The 14,110-nt window shown below is 35.8% G+C and overlaps 1 protein-coding gene across 4 annotated transcripts in view; it reads right to left on the reverse strand.

Moving 5' to 3' along the window:
• The window catches only part of PPP3CA (protein phosphatase 3 catalytic subunit alpha), a 302,384-nt gene that overhangs the window by 75,577 nt on the left and 212,697 nt on the right, over positions 1 to 14,110 (reverse strand). For all 4 annotated transcript variants that reach the window (XM_082462352.1, XM_082462354.1, XM_082462353.1 and 1 more), the window contains one exon: positions 2,289 to 2,413. In XM_082462352.1, the coding sequence (XP_082318478.1) occupies positions 2,289 to 2,413 (125 nt within the window). The remainder of the gene's footprint in view (positions 1 to 2,288; positions 2,414 to 14,110) is intronic.

The raw sequence follows: 14,110 nt of genomic DNA on the forward strand, positions 1-14,110 counted from the left end.
GGTAAATAGACTGGTAAGATTAAGGAAATATAATCACTCCCAACAGGAGAGTCTTTGCCATTCTTTGCTTAGAAGGTGAGCTTCAAGAAAAGTAGAACACTGATTTCATTTATCCTCAGAACCTTCCATAGGAGCATATAAATATTAAATGAATAAGATAAATTTAAGAGTTACTAAAATAATTTTTAAAAATATTTACTTAGTTTCCACATGACCCTAATTTAAGGGAAGTAGCAGAAATTCTTTATCTTCCATTACTGCTTTCTGTTTATAGCAGTCTTTCTCAAATCTGGCTACACACGGTAATCACATACGGTCAGGTAAACCAATTCTGGCCCACGGGAAGTAACAGCGCCACTTATGGGAAACATCCTTAAATGAGAGGACATACCATTTTCTTCCTTCTTTTCCTTCTAGCTGCATGTAATGTGGGAACATGAGGGCTGAAGCTGGTGTAGCAGTCTTGGGTCATGAGGTTGACTTTGTAACAAGGCCACGCACATCAGATCAATAAGGCACAGACCCTGGGCCCTGGCACCAGGCTGGGTCACACCAGCCATGGTCCGCCCATCTATGAGCTTTTACTAGAGAGAGAAATAAACTTCCATCCTGTTCAAACCACCATTAGGGTTTTTTTTTTTTTCCCCTTTACTCTTGGCAGATACTAGCCCTAATGTGATACAAAGGTCTTACAAAATTTGTACTCAATCACACTTCTCTGCCATGTTGGTCAAGTTAGCCCATGAATGAGGTTTATGAGGTTTCCTAATTTCTTCCTCTGTACTTTTCTCACTTCAGTTTCCCTCCTAGTTAAATCTTACTTGTTTTTTGTTTCTAACCCCAGCCATATATGCCCTCGATATTCTCCCAAACATCTATATTCCAATGGTAATTATTTTCTGTACCTTTTTTATCCCAAGATTTTAATAATCAGTTCAAATAATAATTGAATCCTGGAACCATCTGTTCTAGGCTTCTGATTCTATAAAGCTTTTTACAGTTATATTTTCCTACATAGATTTAGGTTTCTAGAGAGCAAGGATGTATATTTCTTTAAATTCTCCTAATTACAGTGCATATACATGGAAGAAATACCTAAATGTACTCCTCTTTTTGGACTTATACACCAACACCACCCCTCCCTCCCTTACCACCATGAATGATTAAGAAATATGTGATCTTTAAATGAGATCCTTAAATGTGATTAATATATTGGTGGGCTATATATATATATATACATATATGCATAGTCAATGATGGGAGGTGAATTGAATAACCCCCCCCAAAAAGTTAGTATAATAGTTTAAAAACAAAAGCCATTTAGGAGTGACATGTTTTTTAACATTAAATATTCTTATAATAAATAAAATATTATGATGAAAATTTAAAAACCTAGAATCTCTTTAATAAATGATTATTATGAATGTATGACATTGGTGTGAGACTTCAGTAAATTTGATTTCTCTCTTTAATTAAGAATAACTGTTTTCCTTTTTAACGTATTATTTCCAAGAGCACATATAATGTCAGCTACTATAGCATGAGCTCTGATTCTTTAAAACTTATTCTTATTTCAAACTATTTCTTTTAATAAATATTTAATGAGTCATTTCTATGTATGAAACACCATGTTAAGCACCAGAAAGAGCAAACATGTGAATGAAACAAGAGCCTTGTCTTTATTTTGAACGTAACTTCTACTTACCTGAAGCAGATGCAGTTGGGAGGCTGAGGAAGAACCTCTACTCAAAGGTTATCTGTTTTGTTTTAACTAATGATTTTGACAAATTACCCTAGTTAGATGACAGGTGCCAAAAAAGACAAAATATAGCAGCTGTCAGTGTACTCACACAGACTCATACACACAAATGCAGACACACACACATGCATTTGACTATCAATTTACAAAAATAACTTATTGTCTCATAATTATAAGACATAACCAGGCAAACACATTCCTGCTTATTTAATCAAATTTGATTCATTGTCTCAACAGGAGATAGAATTATCTAGTGTCAAATATCATGCAAGTTTTGCAAAGTTGCAAATCTCTAAAAAGTACGAAAGGCAAAATCTTACTATGAGCCATTTCCTTGGCATTTCTATGTAATAAAAAGCATATGAGAATCAACAGAAAATAGGATATGGAATATCCCACACATTTATGTGTATTAAAGTTCATTGTTAAAGACTAGGGATTTACTTAAGGCAATACATATACCACTTTATTTTGCTAAGATATTGTTGATCCATTACTGAGCAGCTAAGAAGAAATGATGCAGACTTACTTCGATACTGAAGTACCCTCTGTCTACATAGTCCCCTAAGAAGAGGTAGCGAGTGTTGGCAGGAGATCCGCCCACTTCAAAGAGCTTCATCAAGTCAAAGAACTGTCCATGGATGTCCCCGCAAACTGGAAGAAACAAAGAAAATTCATCTGATGGTTACATTTTGTTAAGACTCTGAATTAGACAATAAAATTACAAAATTTTAGAACCAGAAGGAATTTAGAGGTCATCTTAGCCAAGACGTTCTTTTGCAAAACAGGAAAGTGAGACAGAAATTCCAAACTTAATTGGTGGCAGACCTGGCTTTTGCATCCAGTTCTACCAATTCACAGATTAACTGGAAAAATAAAGATAATAATAACAATAATGGCTATTATTGTTGTACATTTAACAATTCTGCACCAGACACTGTGCTAAGAGATTCCTACACATTTTATAGTCATGGGATAGGATTTCCTTTTGCAGATTAGTCAAAGAGAGGTTCAGAAATTTGACATAATCTATATACTGAAGTCTAAATATGTATCTACTACATGTTACTGACTCCTGAAGAAAAGGAAATGTTGATACCCATTATAAAAACTGTATTGACTCTAAAATGCCATCAATTATAAAACACATCATTATTTTATGTACCACTGAGAAAGAAAAAAACTCCAATTTAATTTAAATTTATATTATAAAAGAGCATTTTTGTAAGATGTACCCTGGTATCGGATGTCAACATTTTTTTTAAATTGTGAAATGAAAAAAATCCTGTAAAACTGTATAAATAATGACTGGGAATTGACATTTCTTAACTTTCTCACCTTCTCTTTTAAACCAAAATTCTTAAAACCCCTTATTCAGTACTTACTATTTCATTTACTACTTTCAAAGCCCTAAAAAAATAAATATTATCTCCATTATGGTTATGTGGCTAGGCGAGATCACTGTTAAAAATGAATGATACAACTGAACTGAAAAAAAAAAAAGAATGATACCGAGTTTCAATTCAGATTTGTCTAATTCAAAGCTTTTGCTGTCAACCATCATGTTATAATATCTTTGACATTTATATGGTTTATACATGCGTATATATTTACTACCTTAAGACAATTTTATGCTTGAATGATGAACGTGATATGGCTGTTTCTTTAATGCTAAGAGGTTCATAGAATGAATGTTATCAGTGAATAGGAAATCAAGAGGCCAAAGGATGCTATCTTAACACATTCTATGCTGTAATCACAAGCAAGCTGAAATGTTTTAAACCTCATTCCTTTATCTGATGAAAGCTGATAGAAAGAAAAATGAGTCAAAGGAGTTCATTGATGAAAAAACTATAAAACAATGGCTGAATAAAAATGTCATATAAATCCCCCTTCTTACCATCAAGGAACAGCTAGTAAGGACCCAGAGTTCTGTAAGTCTGAAACAGGTACAGGTGGACTCTATTTTAGAATACCTGCACTCGAAAATCTTAGAACCTATCAAAACAGATATAAATTACAAGGTGCTAAGTCATTCTTTCTGCAAATTCCAATCCCATAGCTTCTTCCCTCTCATGAGCAAGAGATACACAACACAAATACCAGAAACATATTCTTCCACTTCTGAAATAATATCATGCTAGAAAATTGTTTATAAATAATCGTTTTTATTCTTACAGTTGAGTATTTTGCAAATGGGTCCTTATCCTGGCCTAGTGAGGAATTTGGTTTGTGAGAGACATGTCATATACTGAATTTTAACCAAAGGGAAAGAAATAAAGGGCAACAAGTGTCATGGTTCAAACACTGCCGGGTACAGATGCCAGTACCCACTTTGCGGAGACTTGCATGCTGCATTTAGGGCTGTGAAAACTGATGTTAATAATAATAATAATAATACAACTAAAAATAAGTAGATAATAAAACAATCCTTAAAACTTAAATGGACTAATAATAATAATAAATCCATTTAGAAGACTGAATTAGCATATCTTGTATTACTAAATTTTTAAGAAGGCAAGGATAAACTTATTAGTTAATAAGTAATAAGATAATTGATCTTCCACTGATTTATCCCTTGAAATTATAGTTGGTATGGCTTACTTATCACAGGTTTCTCTCAAATGGCAGGCATTTTTACACCTGTCATGTGTATGTTTCAAACCAGAAATTACAAACCAAGAAGGTCTGGCTGGAAACCAAGCCTTTCTTTACATGCCCTCCATTAAGCTCAGAAGTTGAAGGAAGGAACTTCAGGGAAAGAAAGTATGAAGCAGGGCGCTTTGTTCCACCTGAACTGATGCAGCCCTGTCAAATGTGAACGCCTGTGACCAGGACACTTCCTTGCCACTGTCCCTCTCTCTATCCTGGATCCTATCAGAGGGATAGGATCCTATCAGAGGGTCAATTATGGGGTAAGGCTCAGGGAAAACATGAAGCCAGGTGATGGGGTGGGATGGAGGATTCAAACATTATTTGGAATTTGTATTATAGTAGCAAGTTTAATAATCATATTTTCAGGCTATTATTAAAAGGTCCCCTAGTCAAAATGGGTGTAGTGTTAAGGCTATTAGAGGCAGTGTGGTACAGCATTTAACGACCTAGACTTTGAAGCCAGACACTCAGGCTCCAATCCTATTTACTACCTGAGTGCTTCTGGGTAAGTTACTCAACTTCTCTGAGCCTCAATGTATTCATCTATAAAATGGGATGATATTGGTACCTTACCCTACTGGGCTATTGAGAGAATTCAAGGTATTAATAATGTAATGGGATTAGGAGAGTTCCTGGAACCTGATACGAACTTGATAAATGTTATATCAAAGTGGCATTTCAAAATAGTTGTATCTAAAATATCAAGGTACCAGAAAGAATGGGATTCTGGTGCTTGGGGTTGGGGAAGGAGGAGTGAAATGCATTCTGAAGCATCTTCTTCACCATTCCCTCCCCTCCTATCCTCTCTTTCCTTTTTGATTCCTCCATTTCAATTCCTGGCCATGGCTGAAAATTCAAGGATCATTATTTTTTATACCTCCATGTCAATGATAAATATCAAGACATTAATTCAGGTTGTGGACCATGGGTCTGGAGTTAAGTGGTTTTTAGCAACTGACATACAACTGTAGCATAATCTGGCAACCAGAACTACACAATATTATAAATAAATGGGCTCTAGACAATGCAAACATTAAGGATAACTTTTGTTGGACTACAGAAGTACATTACTGTGAATAAAATTTTATAAAAACTGAAAAGTAAGCTCTTCTTTTTGGCCTACAGTAACTTTGTGATGGGAGAATCTCAATGATTTACAAGATCAGCACAATTATTGGGTCTTGGCTTGACGATATGAAACAGCAGAGAGCAACTGCTGTAAAGTTGGCATGGAAAACAAAATACCCTGAAATTCAGTTACTTGTATGATGGCCACATCATCACTGACTTTACTTTAGACCAGCCACGCAATTCAAATCATACTTTTACAGTAAGGACCTCTTATGACAATGTCCAGCAAAGGAAAGCAACTTGCACATACAATCATAAAAAATATGCAAAGCCCAATGAAAGAAAACAGTAGTTCAAATAAAATACACCCGAAAAATTGAGATATTTTTATTAAGAGATATAAGGATTTCCCAGGTCAGTTTAAGTTAAAGCTATTTAACTTTTTAAAAAAATAATCTACCTATCTATCTATCTATCTAGTCACCATCCTATTGCCCTTCTTGTTCACTAGATGCCAGTCTTCTCTGTTTCAAATAAGCCACGTTTCTTTCTTGTATTTTCACAGGCTGACTCCTTTTCATCCAAGAGGTCTCAGCTACATGTCAGTAGTGTTAAGGAGGTCTTTCTAAAAAGGAGCTACTGCTCTCTAAAGTCATTCTTCTTCCCATTAACTTGTTTTACTTTCTTCATCCTACTTATTACTCTCAGGAATGATCTAGCTGATTAATTTGCATGCCTGTTTCTTCCCTGATTCTTCCCATTGGAATGTAACCTACGTGAGGACTATAATCTGCATGAAGCCATCAGTTTTGTTCACTGACCAGGTGGAGAATAGCGCCTACCACCCAAAAGGTACATGAGAAACGTGCTACCCTAGGATTCTTCCACTGGGCCTGTGCTGTGCTGAATTTGGAAATCCATTAACTAAGAAGTCAAGGTTTTGAGGGGCCCTTGGGATTGACAGAGTTGGACAATAGTTGGAGTTTGCTTCGGTGGAAGCTGAAGGTCTTCGACTGGTCTGAGATGGTGCCTATGTTAAGCCTTTAAGTCACAGCTTTCGAATTAGTGTGCGGCAAGACTTGGGGAGAATGTGGGAACTCCACACAGTTTATGGTGGTTTCTTTACCTGGTTCTACATCAGTAACACTTGGGGAGCTTTTCAAACTACAGATTCCTGGGTCCTGAATCAGAATCCCCAAAGATGCAGATTTATAACAAGCTCTTCGATGACTCTTATCTAGAGAGTAAGACTAAACAGACCTAGGCTTCTGACCCTCTGTCTCGGCACACACAGCCCTCATTCTGCATGCTTGTGCAGTTCCCCTCACAGGGTTCACATGTGGGGGAGATACACACTGGAAAGGCAACTTCATTTGATGCTAATTCCAGGTTGGTGTGAGATCGGGATTTCCTATTATGTGAAAGGATAATATTGAAGTGATTGTTTGATAGAGTCTAGGATAGAGGAATGAATCTAACAAAGGTAATAACAAAGAGCAAATTTACTTGTGCCTTTGAATGTGGCTATTGCTCAGGCCTTGTGCATTGCAGCGTTCAGATAAAGGATTTATCCCAAAGTCCTAATATTTGGGAACATTTACTATTTTAATATCAAACATCAGGAAGAAAGTGATCTCCATACTGAGGTATCCATACTTTGGTACCCAAGAGGATGGAAGGTAGGGCCAGGGCATCACATAGAGGGACGGGTACTTCCATGTGATGGTAAGTGAAAAGTATAGCCAGGTAACCTTCCTTCTTTGTAATGCCGTGGCCCGCACCTTCCATTCTCTTGGGTACCTAACACATTGGTGTCCAAAGAGAAGTAAAGTACAACAAATGTCAGCTAATGAGGCAAACCATCTGCTTGGCTCTAATTCCCCACGAGGCTAGGTCCTTTCAGCTTCAATGTCATTGGCTTTAACAGCACTTCTAGAACAACGAGGCTTTGACAAGTTCTATTATACCTTCAAGGCAAGCTCATTCTTCACCAAATACTCCTGCTTCCCATATTCCCCTAGCTTCCCATTATTTGCTTCTCATTTCCAATGAAACACGGCTGGCGGGCAGGAACTCAACTAGGGGCTAGCTCTAAGAGACCTATGATATTGAAAAAGCACCAAAAACATAGGAACACAGTACAGGTAATAAAAGCACTCCTAGTCTCTATGAAATATCCATCCATCTGGCTGAACATTCAAAAAAATAGATATCTCCAATAGATTATTACCAGAATTGTATATATTTCCATCACAGATGTATAGTTATGGCATTGAATGAAATTAACACATCAAAGATAACGAAATAAAGCCTACAGGTTTTTCTCTGGACCATTGCTACCCTCCTCCATTAGCAATCTGATGCAGTCCTCCACTTGCTTTTATACTGGACAAGTAAGAACTACCAGGTACACTGAGCAGTTGAATCTATTTGTTGAGAAGGTGGTAAGGTTGTCATTATCTTCTTCTTGGTCCCTTCTCTAAGTCAGGTGACTAAGTGGTTTTGAATCTGGCTGTTCTAACATCCTCAGTACAACAAAATGATGCAAGAGGGATCAACATTCTGCAATGCTTACACATTTATTTCTTCATTCTCGTCTACTATCAGGAAAAACATAAATTATGCCTAAATAACCAACTACTAAGTAATACCTAAGCAAACAATTACTTTTGAGTAATTGCCTTTTAATATTCCTTCCCTCCCCCAGTAACTCCTAACCCACAGTAAATAAAAGTTTACTGGAAATGATTCTCACACAAGAATGGTCTCAGTAACTTTTGATTTAAGTCTTCTGAAGAGGAGTACAGAATTTTAAAGGGGGACCTAGAAAACATACAGAAAGCCTTTGTCTTTGTTTTTTAGGGAAGGAAATAGCTTTTATTTCTCATATCTTTGCTAGAGAGCTAGTTATTAAACTTTGAAATCACAGACTTAGGAGGTTAAAGTATATATAAATATAAACATAAATTTAAATGTGTGTGTGTGTGTGTCTGTGTCTGTGTGTGTGTGTGTGTGTGTGTGTGTAAAGCCACCTACCACAAAGGAGGAATTATTTGGAGATTAGTGGTCAGTGCAGCAGTTAGGGAGTCATTAAACAAGTTCAAGACTTTACTCACTGTAGATTACAGCAAAGTAGTGCTAAAGAGAAACGCAATAAACAGCTGGGGCAGGAACAAGGGGCTCTTTGTAGTTAGCTGAGAAAGCTCTTGGGATCTACAAACTAGACAATGAATCAGTCACAGGGCGAGTCTAAGAGTCCCTAGAACTGGCACACTGCTCAGGAGAGAAGATAATAGCCAGCATATTGAGGACAAACAGCCCCTTGAGAAAATAATCTCAAGGATGGAGGACAAGTTGGAAAGATAATCACAACCAGGACCAAGCCTAGGCCTTGCATCTCCAGACTAACAGAAGTACTGCTAACTCTCTGTTGAAAAGGTGCTCAAAAGAACAACCCTGCATACCTTATATGTGTAATCAAGTATGCATGTCTGAATCAATTTAGTGATTCTGCAAATAAGTATACTCATATTATGATTTAATTATTTTTTCAAAGAATTCCATTGTTTTCTAAATCCACATTGGCAACTAAATCACTACATTAGAAAATGTAAACAATAGAACGCACTGAACATATTAGGATGAAGTCCCAGTATAATTGCTACACAATTGATAGCTTGAAAAGAACTCTGCTACAGCTGCCATCCAGAGTGGAAGACATATAAAGAAACGTAAGATAAAAATACATACTTTCATATAAAACTGCTTAGTATAGCTTTGAACTAATGCTCAGACTTATGCATTTGGCCTTGTTTACTTGCCTATATTAAAGGAAATCCAAAGAAAATCATTGGGTCAACTTCTTACTGACACTAAGCAAAATTTTTATAATGTCATAGAATTCCAGTTTAAAGAATGCTTACAGAAAACAACAATAACAAATCAGTCAAATAATACATTGCAGGTGAAAATAGATTTTTCACGGACTGGTATTTCAAAATTGCATCAGTATTATGATTTAGAAGTCAAGTGCTTTTAATTCTTGACTCACTGTTTATTTTTCTATAAAGATCTTTTAGTTCCTCCAAAATACTGGCTTTTATCATCGTGGAAGACGTGCATGAAGTAGAATAACTACCTCTACACGTTTTTGCAGTTCACATGAAACTAACAGGTTGTAATTTTTCTTTTAGAGAAGACATTACTGAATTGCTGAGCAATTTTCACCATTAGAATTCCACTCTCCTTTCAACTTCATTTACTTCAACCCAATATTTTTTCCATAATAGACACATTTTTCCAAGACAATAAAAGTTCTAATGTTAAGGAACTAATATTATGTCTAATTCTCAGCATGAGGAGATTAACCTATTAATTTACTGGTTTGGTTTTTGAATTCTTTATCTGCTACACCTTTTTCTTTTCCAAAATCTGCAATTTTGCAGAGAACGATCTTGCATTTAGAGGTTTTGTTAGATGTTAAACACAGTGGGTACCACAAGTACGTATCTGTTTCCCCCTGTAGACAGTCCAGGCTTATGTAACTTTAGTGGATGACAAGTTCAAGTACAAACCAGCCAGCCCGAATATGCGTGATTCATTAGCAGAATGTGTAAACTTCTGAAATCAGGCAATTACTGAGATAAAAGTGAGTTTCATTACAGTATTCACTAAACATCTAGAAATCTTCATCAACTGTAAAATAAACTAACCAAGAAAAAAATAACAGGGGTCTAATTCATCAAAGAGGTATACTGAAAAATAATATTTTCCCCAGAATGAATATTATTTTTCAAATGTTAAATATGTATTAGGTACTTTATAAAACACAAAATATGAATTCTGAACCAGGGCTTGATAGTATAAAATGATAATGAAAAGTCTCTAATTAAAATTTCCTAAAAACTATATTTTTTCTTTTAAAATCCTTGAAATGTCAGTAATGAAATTAAATACAAAACAATAACAGCACCAGTGTAGATTAACAGCAATAATTTCAAACATTTTCTTTATATTTATGATGCTTTTTTACAAAGATAAACTGTTAGCCAGCGTTAATGAGAAATGTAACAGGACAACTGAAAAAACAAGAATGGGATATACTGTAGATTACAATAGATAATAAAATCACAACAATCCAGTACTAAATATGAATACTTCATGAATCCCCTAAATCTCAGTTTGTAACTATAATTACATGGAAAGAAACTAGAAGAGTCTGCATTTTTAAACTGTTTTATAGAAGGACCAAGCATACACAGCACCATGGTAAATCCACTGTTTATCCCAATCAGCAGAAAAATCAATGATTGAAACACATATTTATTTCTTATCTTAAAGATGAGTTTTCTCACTATCGAGATTTTTCTTATTTTGTTCACTGGAAGAACTTAATCTATTGAATAAGAATGTATTTGTTCCATCTGTTATCACTATTTTTCCATTTCAGCACCAATCCAGATTTTAACAAAATGCCTAACTGTTAAAGATTCATAATAACATTATGGAATTATTTTAAGTCACAGTCATGGCAGTGACAGTAGTAAATAATAACAATAAGTAAATATGTACAATACTTATAGCGTTATTTAAATTTGGTCATCATTATGTTCATATGTCCAAGTTTGATCAGTCCTGGAAACTATCAGTTATTTGATATGTGGATTTACTTACATTATGTAGTTCACTAAACCCTTGAATGTCATCACCAGACAATAAAGAGTACTGGATGAACTATGAGATGATATAATTTCAGCCAAATATAAATAAACTTGATATCTTATGTACTTATATATATTTATTAATAAACGAGAGATTGTTCTCTTCACTTTTTGAAATACTGATGCCAGGTTTCAGATCCTATGAACTCCCTCCAGGACCCTAAAAAATGGGCTCTCACTATGGTAATCAGACCTAGGGGTTACAGATCTATGCCTTAGCATTCCCATCTTAGGTCTTCCGAACTGGTATTTCTGGAGGGGTGTTTTTATGTTTTGTTTTGATTTTTTAATTGTCTGGGAACTGTGGCCACAGTATACTTTCAATTCTGGCTTTTTCCTGGACATGTTATTTCTTCCTGGGTGAGAGGCAGTAGCGTGTAATGGTTGAGAACACAGTCTGTGAAGCCAAACTGCTCAGTTTCATAACTGCTGTTTGTGAGTTTTTGCTTTGTATGTGTATTCCTCCTAACTGACCTTAATCAGTAAGCTGTGGCTTTTTAGCTAATCATTTTCTCATAAATTCTCCCTGAATCAGCTTTACCATCTCAAGAAAGCATGGGCTCTTCTAATATGCTTTTCCCAATCTCCTCCTTACACAGTCACACTCTATTCTTTTTTACTGCAATTCTTCAGTCTTTGACTATCTTGCCCTATAAATCGCCACTTGTGTAACTAGGACAAAAAACTTAATCTGTGTAGGAGGCCTCAGGTGGCTCATCTATAAGGGGCTTCATAATAAACCTTTTTAAAATAAGTTTTTAAAAATTAAATGAAATAGTATAAGGGGGGAAAAAGGCTCAGCACGCTGTGGCACATGGAATGCACTAACACAAAGTGAAATGGCAGACGTGGCCACTGTTCCAGAGGCTGTCTACCTAAGAAACATCTTTGCCAGATTTAGACAGATGATTGCAGTCCCTGTAGTCAATGCAGCCATAAATAAAACATACAAAAAGTCGTTCTATTTTCTTCCACTTTTTATCCAAATGTATGCTATCATATGTTGAAAACTGTTAAGGCTGAAATCAAATAGACTAGGCCTCATGTCCCACAATTTCCATTTTTTTAAGAGTGGAAATATCTCCAAATGGCTTTAGTGATATTACCCATCTTTCAGCCAGTAACAGCACCATGACGAGTTTCCAGTTAGCCTTATTTTCTTTTGTAGCAGAGCTCGTTTACAAGACCACTCTGTTCCTTGGCTGTGTAATGGCAGTAATGTTTTAAAAGCTGAAAGTGACACGGTAAATAGAAGAAATGTAACGTATTTCACCAAATGGATTTTTTAAAAAACTACTCTTCTTAGATTTCTGGAAAACTCGGTTAAGAAAAATCTTCTGAGTAGGAAAAAAGTGAGTCATCTCTTATTCTTGTCATGATACTCGTCAAATTTTGACAATTTAAAAGATTATTTTGTTTTTAATATTTTTAAAACCCAAGGAAAGCAAGCTAATGATATTTAATTCTAAAGTCCACTTATTCATCACTAATTTGGCAATTACAGGCAGTGGGGATATTCGTAAAAGGGTTTTTACCTACCACTGACTTTCAAGTAGTCAGCTCTATTTATGTCTACTAGTAAGTAAACAAGGCTAATAAGTGCTATTCCTAACCGATAATACTTAAATGACCTGATGGAAAGAAGGATTGATTATGTGCTACCATTTCGTCAGTAAAAACATATGTTTATTTTGGTACATGACTCTTTTTGAACTATGGTTTTCTCAGGGTATATGCCCAGTAGTGGGATTGCTGGGTCGTATGGTAGTTCTATTTTTAGTTTTTTCAGGAACATCCATACTGTTCTCCATAGTGGCTGTATCAATTTACATTCCCACTAACAGTGCACCCTCTCCAGAATTTATTGTTTGTAGATTTTTTGATGATGGCCATTCTGACCGGTGTGAGGTGATATCTCATTGTAGTTTTGATTTGCATTTCTCTAATGATTAATGATGTTGAGCCTTCTTTCATGTGTCTGTAGGCCATCTGTATATCTTCTTTGGAGAAATGTCTATTTAGGTCTTCTGCCCATTTTTGGATTGGGTTGTTTGTTTTTTTGATATTGAGCTGCATGAGCTGCTTGTAAATTTTGGAGATGAATCCTTTGTCAGTTGCTTCATTTGCAAATATTTTCTCCCATTCTGAGGATTGTCTTTTGGTCTTGTTAATGGTTTCCTTTGCTGTGCAAAAGCTTTTAAGTTTCATTAGGTCCCATTTGCTTATTTTTGTTTTTATTTCCATTTCTCTAGGAGGTGGGTCAAAAAGGTTCTTGCTGTGATTTATGTCACAGAGTGTTCTCCCTATGTTTTCCTCTAAGAGTTTGATGGTGTCTGGCCTTACATTTAGGTCTTTAATCCATTTTGAGTTTATTTTTGTGTATGGTGTTAGGGAGTGTTCTAATTTCATTGCAGCTCTATTTACAATAGCCAGGACATGGAAGCAACCTAAGTGTCCATCAACAGATGAATGGATAAAGAAGATGTGGCACATATATACAATGGAATATTACTCAGCCATAAAAAGAAACGAAATTGAGTTATTTGTAGTGAGGTGGATGGACCTAGAGTCTGTCATACAGAGTGAAGTAAGTCTGAAAGAGAAAAACAAATACCCTATGCTAACCCATATATATGGAATCTAAAAAAAAAAAAAAAAAAAAATGGTCATGAAGAACCTAGGGGCAAGACAGGAATAAAGACGCAGACCTACTAGAGAATGGACTTGAGCATACGGGGAGGGGGAAGGGTAAGCTGGGACAAAGTGAGAGAGTGGCATGGACATATATACACTACCAAATGTAAAATAGATAGCTAGTGGGAAGCAGCCGCATAGCACAGGGATATCAGCTCGGTGCTTTGTGACCACCTAGAGGGGTGGGATAGGGAGGGTGGGAGGGAGGGAG

The sequence above is a fragment of the Balaenoptera physalus genome, assembly GCF_965194825.1.
Source record: "Balaenoptera physalus genome assembly, chromosome: 5".
In the NCBI taxonomy this organism is placed as follows: Eukaryota; Metazoa; Chordata; class Mammalia; order Artiodactyla; family Balaenopteridae; genus Balaenoptera; species Balaenoptera physalus.